The following is a 16,651-nucleotide window of genomic DNA, read 5'->3' as shown; positions in this document are numbered from 1 at the left end:
TTTATGGACCATCTTGCATTTAAATTTTACATACTGTACTATATGAAGACAAATGGAGAATTGCAAACTCTGTTCAAAGATCCAACACTATTGTTTATAAAAAGTAAGATTTGAGTGGTTTGATAATGTTTGGAGGATATGTAACCAGCTGATCAAATGAGTACTTACAAATAAAAATTGACAAATGATCTACAGGAGAACTCTGAACAGGATAGTTGATGTGGTAATGAAAGACCAAAAAAAACTGGATGAACATTTTTCTTCAGATATAGCCTATGGTAAACAAGACAGGTGAATAAACCTGGTGATGGCAGCATTTAGACCTAAATTGGTCCATTACATTGAAGTGGTGATGCATATCATTAATGCTTGTATTAAGGTTTCCACATGTGATGAAATGGCAATGTGAAAGTTTTCCATGGAATTTTGTTGGGTTTTAGGCTTTTAACTGCATGTCAATATCTTTAATGATTGGTATAATATTAATCTCAAAGCAGAGGTTTTCAGCAGGGATAAATTGTGGTTGTAATTCCTACATGTAGTGCTGTCTCCAGTGTTGCCTGGACAATTACTTCCTGTATGCTGCTATACTCGGGTTCTCATTGCAGAGTAAGCACAAACAAGACAATTCACCACCTAGTTGGTTACCCTTGACATGCTACATCAGGTCGGGCCCCATGTATTCTCTGGCAGCCAGCCTTCAGAACTGCTTTATCACTGTATTCTCAAATGGAAGAAGTGCACAGTCCAGTCTGGTTAATTATGGTATGTTGAGCATGTCCAGCAAAGCCATAACTATTTCACACTACATTTATGAAGGGAACAGAAACTAGAGACCTCGCTCTGGAAACAAAGCATGGTAGGTAGTCACTTCATACTTCCATTGAGCAAGGCAATGATATTTCACTAGGCAATGAAAATATCTATCACTTAGAGGTCTTGCTTGCATTTTGTTCATGTGAGAAAGATGAGCATATAAGTTGACAATACTTGTTTCAGCAGTCTTGTTAGTGGAATCAGGCCATGGCACCATAAGAGTGTGGTATTGGTTTAGCTGGTAAGATGTTATATCTATACTGTGCATCACCAGCCATTAATGGACCATAAATTTATACTGCTAGGTCCTATAAGAATTAGTGTTTTTTTAAATTCCCATTCACAAAAAGTTGTAAACCTATAGTATATTAGTGCTGTGGGTGGGCTAAGATTTCCTGGACTTTTTTAAAATAATTTATTTAACATAATCCAGAAAAACCTTCTCTAAAGACCATACATTGAACTTTTTAAGCCATTTCAGTGTTCTCCATTATGCAGGGTGGTAGTCTCCCACTGAGTCAAAATCATAATACCCGAAGACATTCACAAATATCCATGCCCATGGCAGGATTTGAACTTGCAATGAAAAGTATGCTAACCAATTGGTTATCCAAGCCAGCATATTTGCTAACATTCTAACTTCACAGATATAGATTTTGAAATATTTTCTGAGCCAGAAAATATTTCAAAAATACAAAGAAAACATCATATTGATATGATGTCTTATAGACATATTTCATTACCCTTCTAGGTGTATATTTTCATTTTTTTTTTTCACAAACATCCTTCTTTCCACTGGTAAGAAAGCAAAACAAGCAATAGGTGAAGCATATCAGTAGCATATAACACTTGGAAGGTTATACCTTATAAACCTTCATACCTTAGGCATGAAGGCTTATATCACCTATTCCTTTCTGATGTAAATATCCATCAAAAGACAAAGAATCTGTCTCAAGATGTAAAATTTCCTTGTTGAAGGAAACAATGAAGATTGCAAACTTCAAAGAACAAATTTGGATATATTTTAAAGTCAATTGAAGGAAAAAAACTTTTTTTTTTAATTATACGATAGTTCACAGCTGATGGCAGCTTATATGCATGATCTGTCTATCATTTTTTGCACTTTATTGCAGGAAGCATATTAGGTGTGAATTGTAAGTCTGGATATGAATTCTGAACATCATGTGAAATGAGACTCTTCGTTTTCAGGCTATTGTGTGAGGAAACCTACTTCATTAATCCTTGAAGTGTGCTTGTGTAACAGCCTGAATCATCTGTCATCTTATCTATCATCTCTTCTTGAATACATTCACTGAAGACACATCATGCAGGTGATAGCCCATTCCACACATTCACTACAAGCCATAAGAATAACCTGGACTTCACTGTTTTTTAGCTTCACCTTTACTCAGTTTCTAGGGATCACTCTAAGCTCTCCCTCCATCTATCACACGCTCCAAAATATATCTATATTGTAAGATTCTCTTACTGACCTGTAGATTTTTATCATATCTCCTCATTTGATTATTTCTCAACTTCAAAGTCAAACAACTGTGGGTTGAAATTAAAGCAACAGCTTTACTGCTTTAGTATTAATATACTATAATTTCCTAACATACTATACAATTAAACTTGCATAATAAATTTATATATGTTTATATGCAATATAATATGCATATGCAATCTCTTATCTCATTACACCACAACATTAGAAAGCGAAAGTTTCCAACCCAAGATAGTACTATGGAGGCGACCAAGTGATAATACAAAGAAATGTATGAGGCACAAGTGTTGATGGTCTGTCTCGCCATTATTCGACTAGATCTATAATACTTCAATATCTAAAATTGCTTTAAAAAAAGCCTTTGAAATTAATGTCGCCTTCTCCTGTAAGATGATCGATGAAATTGGATTTGCATATGTCAAATCTGTTATCATTTCTTATCAAGAGTCCATTGAATCCTCATTCACAGTTCCATAAGCCAGACATCAATCCTGGTCACCTTTCACTGGATGTTTTTAACTGTCCATTTTCATGGAGCCTAGGCAACTATGTATAAGCATTAATATAGATGGCTTTATCAAAGCAGGAGAGTAAACTTCTTATTCCTACAAAGGTTCTGTAGTTGGACCATTGTTCTCTTCAACTATTTCTATGCAGCTAAACTTCAGCCCTGTTCACTGTCACCCTCGGGTCTGACTTTATTGATTACTTGTAGTATATTCCCATTAATATAATACTCTGCCTGCAATATCTTTAGTCCATGATGCATAACCTTGACACATGGCAGTAATAAACTGATACTCATTAGTATTTGTCTGCAGAACTAGTCTGTTCAAATCATCTTGCAGGGATTGTCAGTTATGTATCTCTTTGCATTATCAACAAAAGTTACAAGAGAAAAAGTTGAAGCAGTTTCAAAAATGAAACAGGGAAGGGCTCCTTCAGAAGATGGGATTTAAATGGAGTTATTGAAATTTGGAGAGAAGACAGCAGCTGATTATCTGGCAAGACTTCATACTAAAACAGAAAAATACCAGAAGCATGGAATAGGGCATTAATAATTATTTATAAAAAGTGAAAAGGAAAATATCAAATTACAAACCCATTAGTTTATTACTGTATACAAAACATTTACAAAAGTAATAATGCATCAGCTTGAGTATATGCAATCAGGAGAGAAACATGGTCTAGATGTAATTACTGTACTAATTAAACAGGGATAGAAGAAACATACATAGAAAACTTGAAAGAAAATTTATAATGTCATGCCACCCCCATAAAGTGCATAAGAAAAGTGAAAAATATTTCAATAAATAGGAGAATAAGACAGTGAGGTACAGTATCTCCATAACTCCTTACATATGCTTTAGAGGAAGTTTTTCATGAAATGAGAGACTGGAGGAGTTAAAATTAATGGAAAGATTGACTTATCTATGTTTTTCTGATGATAGGTCTCTTGGCAGAAGATCTAGAAATAAAATTAAGGGAATTAGCTCAAGTGTCCAAATTGGGTTGAAAAACTTAAAGTAATGGTGAATTATAGTTTACCACCAAAAATAATTATACTCTAAGATGGAGGAGTGGAGAAAGAGTATAGATTCATGTATTTTGGGATCAAACCATAAAAAAATTATTGAAAGATGGACAAATAGAAGAATTAAAAAAGATGCAAGTGAATGCTTTTAGAAAGATGAAAGATATCTTGAAAGGTGATATTCCCATTAGTTTGAAACTCTTGATTAGTTACTTGCCTGGAATTTGATTCAAGATATAGTTCACAAAATGAAACTTACCGAGAGAAGAATGAAAAGAAATATGCTGATACTTACCATCCCATATAATAAAATCGAGAATTGGTGTAGAGGACATCATATAAATTGCGCAATTCAAAATTGATGGCCTGTTTGGCTGAGTGGACTTGCATACCTGCTCTCCAACTAACAGGTTGTTGGTTCAATTCCCACTGTGGGTGTGAATGTAATAGCCCTCTCTAAATAAGTTTATATAGCTCCTTGAGTTTATAAACTTTTTTTTTAATGGAGGCATTGCAAGATGTAACACCAGTTGGCCTAAATTATTAACTTGGAGATCTATGGAAAGGAGTAGTAGAAGGAAGGACCAAGAAAAAGATGGTAAGATGAAATTGTTAAGATTGCTGAATGCAAGGAGAATGAGACCTCAAAAGTTGAAACCAAACTGAATAGTGACTTCCTGTAATGCATAGCAATATAAACATCTGAAAGGAAGTGTATACTATGCATTATGGGATACTGGGGCAATTGATGTATGACGTCAACAGCTACATACAAGTAGCCTAGTTGTAAAGATACGTTGTGAAAACTTTTGTTTTGTTACTCTTAGGTAAAAGATTAAAACAAGAATATATATACTTCTGAACCAAGCATAGTGATTTTCTACTATACTCAGTATAAAGTATGAAGGCAGATAGAAAAGTATTCTCAAGTCTTTTAGATGAAAATCCTATTAGTTTGAACTAAACACCACTCAAACTTCACAGCATTGTGAGAAGCAGTTAGTTCTGCAACTGCTCCCATTCATCTCATTGGTTAAAAAGATAATGCCAGTGATTTGTTCAGACTGCAGAACATTTTTTGCATGAATTTGTTGAAGTAATTATGTGAAATCATGGAATAGTTGAACTACCAGCTTTTATTCTAATAAATATTTATTCTTTAACATATACATTGTAACCTATGTATATTTACTTTTTTCAAGAAGTACTTTTTTTGTATCATATTTTAGTTAATCTTAATTTTCTTTCTGAAGGTTATGTAAATTACATTCTAATACAAATAATATACCATTTTAGGCCAAAGCAAGCAGTAAGAAACTGATGCGAGTTGCACTGACAGTTAATCCTAAAGGTATTATTACAACAGACCTTACCAGTGGTGAAAAACATTTGGATTTTTCTGTATATAGGTGTGTACTGCTTTGGATTTTCATTTATTGCATTTTTTCTTATTTTCTTATTTTTCATGTTACAGTAGTAACATGCAAAACTTATGTGGAATTGAGTATTTCATTTAAGATTTATAAACCTCATTACATATCGGCCCACAATTACAGATGGCTCTCTCCTAGATAAATGTTAATCAATAGAGAAGATATTTCTCCACCAAAATAGTAGTCATTTCCTGTAATGAAGTTGAGTATTGGTCTTTCCCTGTTCTAGCTGTTCTCAAAGATGCTCTACAGGATTTAGTTTGGAATGGCTGTCCAGTCTAATATTTACAATTCTGTATCCTGAAATTGTTCTCCCTGCTGTCACAGTATGACATGATAGATTATATGTTAATATTCAGCTAGGTAGTTTAGGTTGAATTCCACCAACACAGAATTGTCTGGCACATCAGTATATAATGTATTGTTTCCTTTGGCAGGGAAGGGGTACATTAGAAAAAAGAATTCTGGTCTAAATTAGGGAAAGCATCTGTACATCATAACATGACACTTAATAGATGTGATAATACAGTCTAAATGTTCTGGCAGACACTGTACTTAAATATAATCATCTGATTTGAAGAGTATTATGATGTCGATACAAATTTTCAGCAATCTTTGTCAAATCACAGCATGGTGATCCTGTAGCACAAGTCCAACATAAGCATTCTTTGATTTGTATTTGGTTATTTTCAACTTTGACAATTACTTAGGATCACTGCAATCTTTCTGTAACATTTGTGATGTAGGGTGATTATGTGGAGTTTATTAGAAGGAACTGTCAGAGTAATAAAACTAGTTTTCTTTGATAAACATTTGATCTCCATCCAGAAGTCAAATATGGACTTTGACATTGATAGCTTTCATGAATGTGAGAGCAGAGCTAATCTCAGGTGGTTATTATCGCTTAAACAATAGAAGAGAAAAGGTTAGCAAAGCAGGTTTTATGTTGAAGAATGGCTGAGAAAGACAAAAATATAGGTGGATTGGTGTAGTTAGGATTACTTTAGAAGACAAATTATGAGATCTGATGATATTGGAGTCCTGAAAGGATATCAACCACTATGCAGACTATATTATTATTATTATTATTGCCGAATCTAGAACACAATTGGAAAAGACATTTTAAATGAAGAATACAAAACTATTTTGGAATTAAAATCAATCTAGGTATAGTAATCCCTTGATTAGTGCGTCATTTTTATTTTTTTTTTCGATACCCAAATTATATTAGTTTACCTTTAAAATTTGATTAGTGCGCCTTTAAATTTTAAAAATTTTCTATCTATACATTTTTATGGCTAATTATTTTAAACAATCACTCGCCAGAATGAAATATTTAGTTACTGATTTAAAACATTTTATAAGGTTATTTTTAATGGCATGCTACATAACTTCCATGTACACTGTTCCAAATTTTTACCCCCAAAATTTATGTAGTCTACTATAGTACGCACACAGATTCGAGACACTTCTGTGCATGTCACAAAAAGGACAATTCATTCTGATAATAGGGTAATTAATCCATCTTCTGGGATGAGTTGTTTATTTTTACACGTTGGAAAATTAACTTCTCTTTTATGATCATTGTAGTTTTTAAAGTGGTAACTATTATGCTTGTATAGCAGTTGGAAAATTTTATCTGTAAAGCATGTGATTTCGCGTGTTGGCGACCAATTCATACGTTCTTCATTTCTTTCTCCCCTTCAATGATAACGTCAAAGAGTTAATTAAATCTCATTCTGAAGAATTGAGTGATTCCGCCCTGCTAAATTTAGATGCACAACGGGAAGGTCCCGAAGAATATGAAGAAAATTTAACCACTGATAGTCAGCCAAAAGAGATTTCACAGAAACAGTTTGAAAATATTTTTCATACAATCGGAATTTTTAAACGGCAATGCTCAGAGGCTGACCCTGATAAAGAGAGAGAAGCAGTAAAATTTGCAGAAGAGTAGAAGAGGCAATAGGGCCATACTGTCGGTTGTATGAAAAAAAAAAGAAACAAAATGCCCGCCAACTACGTTAGCTTAATTCTTTATTAAGAAGTAGAATAATAAAATTTATATTCTGAAAATGTTTTATTGTCTTTTAACTTCATGGTTTTCCTGTTGACTAGGCCCTGAGACATATCTTAATTCTTTTATAAAAAAAAAAATTAAGGTTCAAAAAAGAAATTTGGGGAACGAATTATGCATTTTTCCATAGGTTATTATATTCGATTAGTATGCCTGTTTTAAAGAAAGCATTAGGTGCACTAATCGAGGGATTGCTGTAAAACAAAAACAATGAATATATAGGAAGAGATGAGGTGAAAAATTCAGTGAACTTAGAAAATCATATGTTTAAACAGGTAAAACAATTTACATATGTTATCAGTTTCATTATTTATAAATTTGACAACACAAACAATAAAATACAGGCTTAACATAGTATGGTCTAATATGAATCAATTGAACAAAATATGGAAAAATAACATTTCAAAAAGCCTGAACTCTATAAAACCATTATTATACCTGTGTAACATTTGGAGTCAAGACATGGACTCAATCAGGAAGACATACAGAAAAGCAGAGCATTTGAAATGCTTAAGAAAAATAACTCACTGGTCAGAATACCAATTAAGCCATAGAGAAGATATCATAGATATAATTCTTAAATGACAGTTAAGATGGTTTGGACATCTCCAGAGAATGTCATCTCAGATTACAAAGCATTCTTGAACAGTCATTGGAAGAAAATTATCAAGAGGAGACTAAAAAGAACTTGGTGGCTTGATGACTGCAGTCTTTGAAGGAAAAGGTCACAATTATCGTGATTCAGAGAGGTGACAAATGGCCAGAGATAGCCAGATGAGAAAGATGACAGACTAATTTGAAAGAAAATTGTTGGTAGGAAGTTATTAATTTAAAGTTTGCATGGTGTTATCATATTATCTTGTACACTTATCTGTTGAAGATGCATATCAGGAATTTGATTATCCACATTTGTATTTATATCCAGACAGCAAGTCTAACTACTTGCTTAATGTGTTAAAGGTCAGTTTTATGTTTGCAAATAAATTGTACTAAGTAATCATACCTATGTTCAAACCAATATGTATAACACTAGATTTATATCTTTATGTGTAGGATGGCTTGTATTTATTCAGTCAGTCTGTTCTCTTTTTCGTTCTCACTTTTTTACCATTTATATATTCTCACATAATAATGCCAACAAATCATAAGTGCCTTAGATCAGGGCTGTCCAAAGCACTGCCCACAGGCCGGATGCGGCTCGCCTGTGGACTTTGGTTTTCACGAGCAAAAAAATAAAATAAAAATTTGAATTGAATGCGTATTAGATATTTTAACTATCATCAATCGTTGATCTCAATGTTGGTAATTTTATTTGGTGTTTTTACATCACTATATACCCATGTGTTTTTCAAATATTAGATGTCTCAAAGAAGCGTTTATACACTATTTTGTTCCAATGCGCATGATCTGGATGCTCATGGGGAAGGTGCGTGTGCAATTAGTGTTGTCCGTTTGTTCAGCTTTTGAGATTGCATCACTGCTGCTCAGCAAATTACTAGATACGCATTGTGATGCGGCCCTCGGATAAATCTTTTTTTAATGCGGCCCTCAGATTACCTATGATTGGACAGCCCTGCTTTTAGATAATAAATATCATAAAATATTTATATCCAAGGAGGTTGGTTTTACTTAATTTGTTCTTTTACCTTTATTTCTTTTTATAAAACATAAAGAAATTCTATAAAAGTTTTTAGAATTAATCTTATTATTTCTGGCTATCATCAATTCACATTTTACTTTATAATCTTTAATAATTTAATTAACATTACATAGTCCTAAATCCTGTTATACTTAACTGATTTATCATATATATATTCTTCCCATAGGGTTTTTTTTAACATTTATTCGAGACTGGTCATTTAGCCAATTTCAGATTTATCATGAAATTTCTTTCTTGTAATAAATTGAAATAACAGAATATTTTAATGATCTCATTAAACAGTATTTTCCAATTAAATCTTTCCTCATATCCTCAAAGTTAACTTTTTGAAATTCTGCTTTGATGCTTCTAATTATCAGTTTTGCTCTTCTTTTTTAATCTCCTTTCATGATCAGAGTGATCACTGTCACAAAGGGATTCTAGGTAATATGGTCTATCACTGATTTCTCTGGTGTTGTAAAATCAAGGATCTTATATCTTTAGCAGCTTATGTTTTTGCAAATAACTGACATTGTAAGTATAAAATTGTTAAAGTTGTTGAAGTGTAAAATAATACTACCCGTTGTATTATCAGCCATTTCATTTTCTCATGCAGTGTCTCCGGTATTAAAATTCCCCTTTAATAATACTTGCTTTTATCTTTTTAAAATAACATATCACTGAAGTTCTTTCTTCACTATAGTAACACATTCTATTTTCCTCAGTTGTACAAGCTACATTCTTAAATGTATTACACGGTTTCAAGCTCCTGTCCCTTTCATATCAAAACCAAGACTTGGAAATCTCCACAATATGCATTTTAATTTCACCAGTTACTAATTTAAACTACATAGCTTATTCTTTATGCATTACAGTTTATTTTCACTATAGTAAACACAAACTTGCTCACTCTATCAAACTGCCAAAACTCCTGACCAAAGCCTCTTAGCTATGAGTGGGGGATGTTTGCTATAGCAGACTATTTGCTATATTTCCTATGGTGCCATTTTTAATTTCTTTTAAAAAAATAGATTTTATGGATTTCAGTGGAAACCAATGCTGCTTACATCCTTTCTGATTAATAAGCTGATCCCATAAATTAATGTTGAACCATTCAAAATTCTGATTAGCTGTCATTTCTTGACCATGGATTCCTTGCTGTTAAATCTAGGCAGCATACTAATGAAATTATTTGCTAATGTTTATTTGATTTAGCAATAGTTAGTTTTGAATTCCCCCCCCCCCCCCCCCGAAAAAAAAATAAACACAGACCAATGTATTTGAATGACATTCTTATGCGATCCAGCCTGCATAAAATATTTTCTACCTCTTACTGTAATTTTAATGCTAGAACTTAAATCTGAATTCCAGTGCAATATTCAGGTATCCTACCTAATAGAATCCTCACCATCCCATTCAGATTTGTTATTTATGCACTAAAATCCAGTTATTTTAATCTAATTTATAACTAAAATTAACTGCAATACTTAATTCATCTAGTTGTTTCCACTTTTCCAAACCAGGGTGGAATGCTGAACACAGAGCAGTGAAGGAAGCTCAGAATAAAGGTTAAGGCATCTTGCATAGATAAAAACAAATCTGTTTTGTGCTTGTGTACATAATTTATAACTAAATCAACCAATACCAAAGTGATCTAGGATAAAATCAAGAAAATAAAGGACAGATATATCACCCACTTACTTTTAGTCCTTGCTGGCTGAGAAGGAAATTGTATAAATTATTTAAAACTTCCAACAACGAAATTGTCAGTACTCTTGGGGAGATTTTTGCCAACATATTAACAATAACTTTTTATTCTCCCAAGTTCCTGGTGTCTAAAAAAAAAGCAAAGCAGAAAATACTAAATTCTGTTCTTTGAATGGCCAGGAAGATTATAACAGGTGGTGATTCATAAAACAAGAACTGAAAGTCGTTTTGTTTAAATGCCACCCAGCTGCTATAGGACCAGATTACATTGAGACAAACATTTTTTGCCATCCTCCATGGATCACCTATTCTACAGCTAGTGAACAGAATTTTCTGTGAGAATGTTTCTGGATGTTTGGCAAAAGGCAGTTATTGCCTTTCCAAAGCCATGTAAGATTCAAATTATTGTCCAGTTGCTCTGACCAGCTGCAAATGCAAGATCATAGAAGCAATGGTTAACTATCATCTTTTCATAGTTTCAGGAGAGAACTTTTTTCCCAAAGTAGTCTTTCATAAACATTTAACAACTGATCTAGTCTGACTAGAACATCCATTAGAGATGCCTTCCCAAAACATAGGGTATTTAGTATCAATTAACTTTAACGTGGAAAAAAAAAGAATATGACAAAGCTTGAAGATTTGGAATACTGAACTACTTGCACTACTTTCGTCTCTAGAAATCTCTCTCTTTTTATCCAACCAATCTTCAAAGTCTGAGTGGGATCCATCCTCTCTCAACCCGATACTCAAGAGGAGCGTCCTACAATGTTTTAAGTGGCATGTTTTTTAACTCAATTGAATGACACTGTCACAAACTGTAATTAACGGCATCTATTTGGATGAGTTGTTTACCATTTTCTGCCATTTGTGTAATAAGGGTCATAGACAGCTATGAGAAGCCATTGACCATCTTTCAAAATTAGTGTTTGCAGATGGGTTCAGATCTTCACCTGACCCAGAACTAAGAAGAGAGGACAAGCTTAAATCCTAGTTGCAACAGAAGCTAAATTCTTGGCTCATATCTGACAAACATCTAACTTTTTCTACCCAATGTATGCTAGTCGCAAGATAAGTGCTATAGAGCAATTGGAAATCCTTTGTACCATAGCTTTCACCTACCTCCAGAGGATTTTGCATTTATGTATAGTCTTATTTTTTTTTTTAACTATGTAAGATGCTGCTTTTACTTATCGTTTCCTTGTATATAAAGTGTTATTTAACTGTTTATTACTTATTACCTTGCTTTTAATTTTTCAGGAAATGACAATGTATACTAGAATATTAATTATAATAAACTTTAATACTTTCCTGTATGCAGGCACTAACACTGAGCAAATGAGCTGAATAAAGGCAACAGAAGTTGGGACTACAGTTCTAAACAGTGCCCTGTGGGCTAAATTGGGTTGCCTTGGCTGCTGGGCTGACATTCTTAAAATGTATGCTTCCCAGATTTGGGGCAGTCTCATGCATCCAAATTTGTTGAGGTTTGGAAAGTTTTTCAAAGCTGAGGCAGATTCGATGAATAGTCTCATACTTGTATTTGCTACAGTGTAATACTGGCCTTTTTCCAGTGTATCCTGCAGTGGGTGTCCAAAGCATGGTCTGGAGTGACTGTATTGGTGGAACTGGATGTAGTCCTTGTTTGGATATCCTGATATTGGCTATCCTGCCTGTTTGACCATAGTAGAACAGTTTACGCTGCAAGGGACATGGTATACTACTGGTAGGTCTAGGGGATGTGGCTGGTCTTTGGTGGAGCAGATAAGAGATGCGAATTTCTTATGTGGTCTGTAACTGGTTGTAAGGTCATATTTCCTTAGAATTTTTGTTAATTTTTTGGATGTGCCCCAGATATATAGAATGGTGATAGATTTTGAGTAATCTGTTTTGAAGGGGGAGAGGGGGTGGCTGTTACAGTGTTTTATTATTTTTTGGGAGTCTTAGCCATTGGCTAAGAAAGTGTTAAGGATATGGTCAAGTTCAGTAGTTAGGGGCTCTGGTTATCCAAACAGATTAATTTTTCCTTATTATATAGGATTTTTATAACCCCATAGTGTTGGGAGGAGGAGGGGGGGGGGATGATGGCTGGTTAATGTATCTACCTGTATGTGTAGATTTTCTGTAATCAGAGTCTAGGAATGGGAGACTGTTGTTTTCCTTTTTCCACGGTAAACTGGATCATCGGGGTGTTCATTGTTTAGGTGTGTTAAGAAATTGTAGAATGTATCGAGGCCATTATCAAGACATTAGTTCATTATACACATAGGAGGGTGGTCTGAAAAGTTCTCGGCCTAACGATGAAAGAACGAATTTATAATTAAAAAATTATTTTTATTTTTCAACATAATCTCCCTTAATACTAATACATTTATTCCAGTGCCATTATCCCTTCCCTGTAGTGATTCTCAGTAAGATCTGCAAAATACCCCTCTACAGCTGCAATCACCTCTTAATTCGAAGATAAACACTGACAAGTGATGAAGAGTTTTAGTTTTGGGAAGAGATAGAAGTCAGAGGGAACCAAATCTGGGGAATTGGGTAGATGTTCCAACAATTCATAGTGCAGATCCCTTAATTTTCCCATTGCCAAAACACCTTTGTGGGCAGGTGCATTGTCCTCCTGATGAAAAATGATTTTTTTTCTTCTGCAAACCGGGTCTTTTCTCATGAATTTTTTTCGTCTAGTCTAGTTAAAAGATCAGAATAATATTCCCCGTTATTGTTTTACCCTTTTCAAGATAATTAATAAACAAAATGCCTTTAGCATCCCAAAACGCTGATGTCATGACCTTTCCTGCTGATGGAACTGACTTTGTCTTCTTTGATGCTGACAACTGGTTTCTGTCCACTGTTTTGACTGCTGTTTGGATTCTGGTGTGTAATGGTGAATCCAAGTCTCATCCATAGTAATAAATCGACACACAAAATCAGTTTTATTCTTGTTAAAATGCTCCAAGCACCGTTCAGAGATTTTCATGCGAGTGCGTTTTTTGATTTGCTGTAGCAAGCACAGCACCCATCTTGCACAAAGTTTTTCATTTGCAATTCTTCACGCAAAATATATCCTACATGTTCTTTTGAAATGCCTATAGTCTCAACAATTTCACACACTTTGACTCGCTGGTCATCCAATACCATATCATGCACTTGATCAATGATTTCTGGTGTTGTTACACTTTTTGGACAAGCTTCATGTGGATCATCTTCAAGGCTGGTATGGCCACGTTTAAACTCGGCAGTCCATTTCTTAATTGTCGAAAACGAAGAAGAGCGCCCATAAACTTTTATGAACTTCGAATGAATTTCTTATGCTGTTAAACCTTCTTTTATAAAGAATTTTATAACTGCACGATACTCAATTTTATCCATTTCAAGGGATACAGACAACACTTTTGCTTCAGACAGCTGTATAAAAGAGACTTTATAGAATGACTTGCAATTTCACATGATGTTTATGACAGACATACCAACTTAGGGAAAAAAAAAAAAAAGCAACACTATCTTGCTGATAGTGTTGCCATCGGGGCCGAGAACTTTTCAGACCACCCTCCTATGTTAGTTTCCTCTATGGAAGCTCTTTGCATTACGATTGCAGCATATTAAATCAACATGGCTTTCTAACAGTTACCACTCAAATCTTATTTCTAAGATGATGAAAAGCGTGAAAGGGAAGCTTAGTGAAGAACAATCTGGATTCTGGCCAAATAGAGTTTGTCAGGATCAGATTTTCACTTTAAACAAATAGTTGAGAAATCACAGGAATATAACAAGGATCTGTATTTAAGTTTTATGGATCTGGAAAAAGAATATAACAAAGAGCTGAGAGAAAAGCTATTCAAAACACTACAGTTATATGGTGTAAATGGATGTATCAAGCAATACTTAGGCCATATTTAAGTTGTAAGTCAGCAGTTAGAGGAGGTACAGGAAGATGGTTTGTTAAATCAGATGTGTGAGACAAGGATGTACATTATCTTCACTGTTATGTATCCATACTTTATGCAGATGATATATTTCTAGTACAAGTCTGCAGGCTTCCCTGATATGAAATGACATGAAGATGACAAATATGGAAATAGACAACAGAATTAGTAAATCTGGTATAGTGGGAAGTCAGCTGAATAAATTTATATGGAATAAGAGGGGAACTAGTGAAGACACAAAACTATAGAAGTGTTCAAACCAGTTTTAACTTATGGATCTGAGAACTGGGTTGGGGTGGGGGAGAACACTGGATACCACAGATATAGGAGTTCTGAGAAAGATTAGGAAGGGAACAGATAACATCAGTGGCAGTATCATTTAAAATTGAGGATATTAGGAAAGAACTTGATATTGGTATCATTCAGGAATACGTGAGCAGAGCTAATCTCGGGTGGTATGGTCACTTGAATAGAAATGGGAAAGGAAAGGTAGCAAAACAGATGGTTTGTGGCAGGAAAAAGACCCATTGGAAAAGAAGACTAAGTGGATTGATGCAGTTAGAAGTGCCTTAGAAAACTGAAATATAAGATTTAATAATGGGATCATGACAGATAACAGATTAAATTTGGGAGAAGATTGTTGATAGGAAGTTATTAATGTAATTTTTTCATGTAGTATTATAATAATATCCTGTAAATCCCTCTGAGAGTACATGTTAAGCATTTGATGTAAACAAAATGAAAAAGTGTGGAATACAGATTAAAAATGAAGAGTAATTAAATATGCTGATGATATTATTTTACTAACAGAAAATGATTCATAATGATCTACTAAGTACATTCATAAAAAAAGAAAGAAATATAGATAACAACAGGAACTATAAAATCATAACTGCTAGACAGCCCATAAGATCTAAATTAGAAATTGAAAGGAAAATAATCGAACAAGTTATAGGAATAGAACTAAATGACTGTAGCATAACAAAAATGAAGTACAAGAACGAGCAAATGAAAGCTAATGGATTATCTAGATTTCTCACTACTCTTATCTGAAATAACAACATAAACAAAAAAAAATCTACAAAGAAATTGTGAGATTATCCATCTCATACGATAAGCCTTGCAGTGCACAATCATCTCGAGCTTCAAGATTATCTGTAATAAGTGCCCTGAACACTGATTTTTGCAGTATCCTTGATAGGTATGAAAACAACCTACCCAACTTAATCATCATCAAATTCCTGATATATATCCTCAAGGGATGTACAGGATATGATAGTACTACATGAAAAATTGAAATCATTTACATCAATCTGTTACCTGTTAAGACTCCATCATTGTCAGATCTTATATTTCTATCTTCTAATGCACTTTTTACCATATCAGTCTACCTATAATCTTGGTCTTCCTGTGGGTCTTTTTCCTGCCAACTTGGCAGAGAAACCTTGTTTTGCTAATCTTTCCTCTCCCATTCTGTTTAGACCATACCACCTAAGATTAGCTCTGCTAACGCATTTCTGGATGCTAACAATGTTAAGTTCTTTCCTAATATCCTCGTTTTTAATATGATATTGCCACTGATGCCATCTGTTCATTCTTATCTTTCTCAGGAATCTCATATCTGTGGTCCTTTAGTCTTTGGTCAAGTGTTTTATTTCTAACTCAGATCCATAAGTTAAAATTGATTCGAACACTGTCTTGTATACAACTGATTGTGTTTTGACCAATTTCTTTCTTATTCCATATAAATTTATTCACTTGACTTCCTACCATACTAGCGTTACTGATTCTTCTTCTTCTTCTACAGCTTCTTCCACTTAAGTGGGGTCACTGTTTGTTATGAGTCTCCTCCACACCTTCCTGTCTTGGGCTGTCACCACATCCAAGTTCTTCATCTTCAAGTCCTCTTCTACCAGCTCCCTCCATCTCTTCTTTGGCCACCCACGCTTCCGCCTTCCTTGCACATCCATCTGCATGACCCTTCTTCCCACATATTCGACCTCCCTCCTCATCACATGACC

At 34.1% G+C, this 16,651-nt stretch overlaps 1 protein-coding gene across 1 annotated transcript in view; it reads left to right on the top strand.

Annotated features, from left to right (window-relative positions):
- LOC150096089 (low density lipoprotein receptor adapter protein 1-like) overlaps positions 1–16,651 on the top strand; it is a 105,559-nt gene that overhangs the window by 50,178 nt on the left and 38,730 nt on the right. Inside the window, exon 3 of the mRNA XM_090409090.1 lies at positions 5,151–5,263. Within this exon, the coding sequence (XP_090265216.1) occupies positions 5,151–5,263 (113 nt within the window). The remainder of the gene's footprint in view (positions 1–5,150; positions 5,264–16,651) is intronic.

This window comes from Typopeltis vanoorti, chromosome 19 (assembly GCF_054136105.1).
Source record: "Typopeltis vanoorti isolate ZY-2024b chromosome 19, IOZ_Tvanoo_1.0, whole genome shotgun sequence".
Lineage (NCBI taxonomy): Eukaryota > Metazoa > Arthropoda > Arachnida > Uropygi > Thelyphonidae > Typopeltis > Typopeltis vanoorti.
The sequence above is the reverse complement of the archived record's forward strand: the minus strand, read 5'-3'. Positions and strand labels throughout refer to the sequence as shown.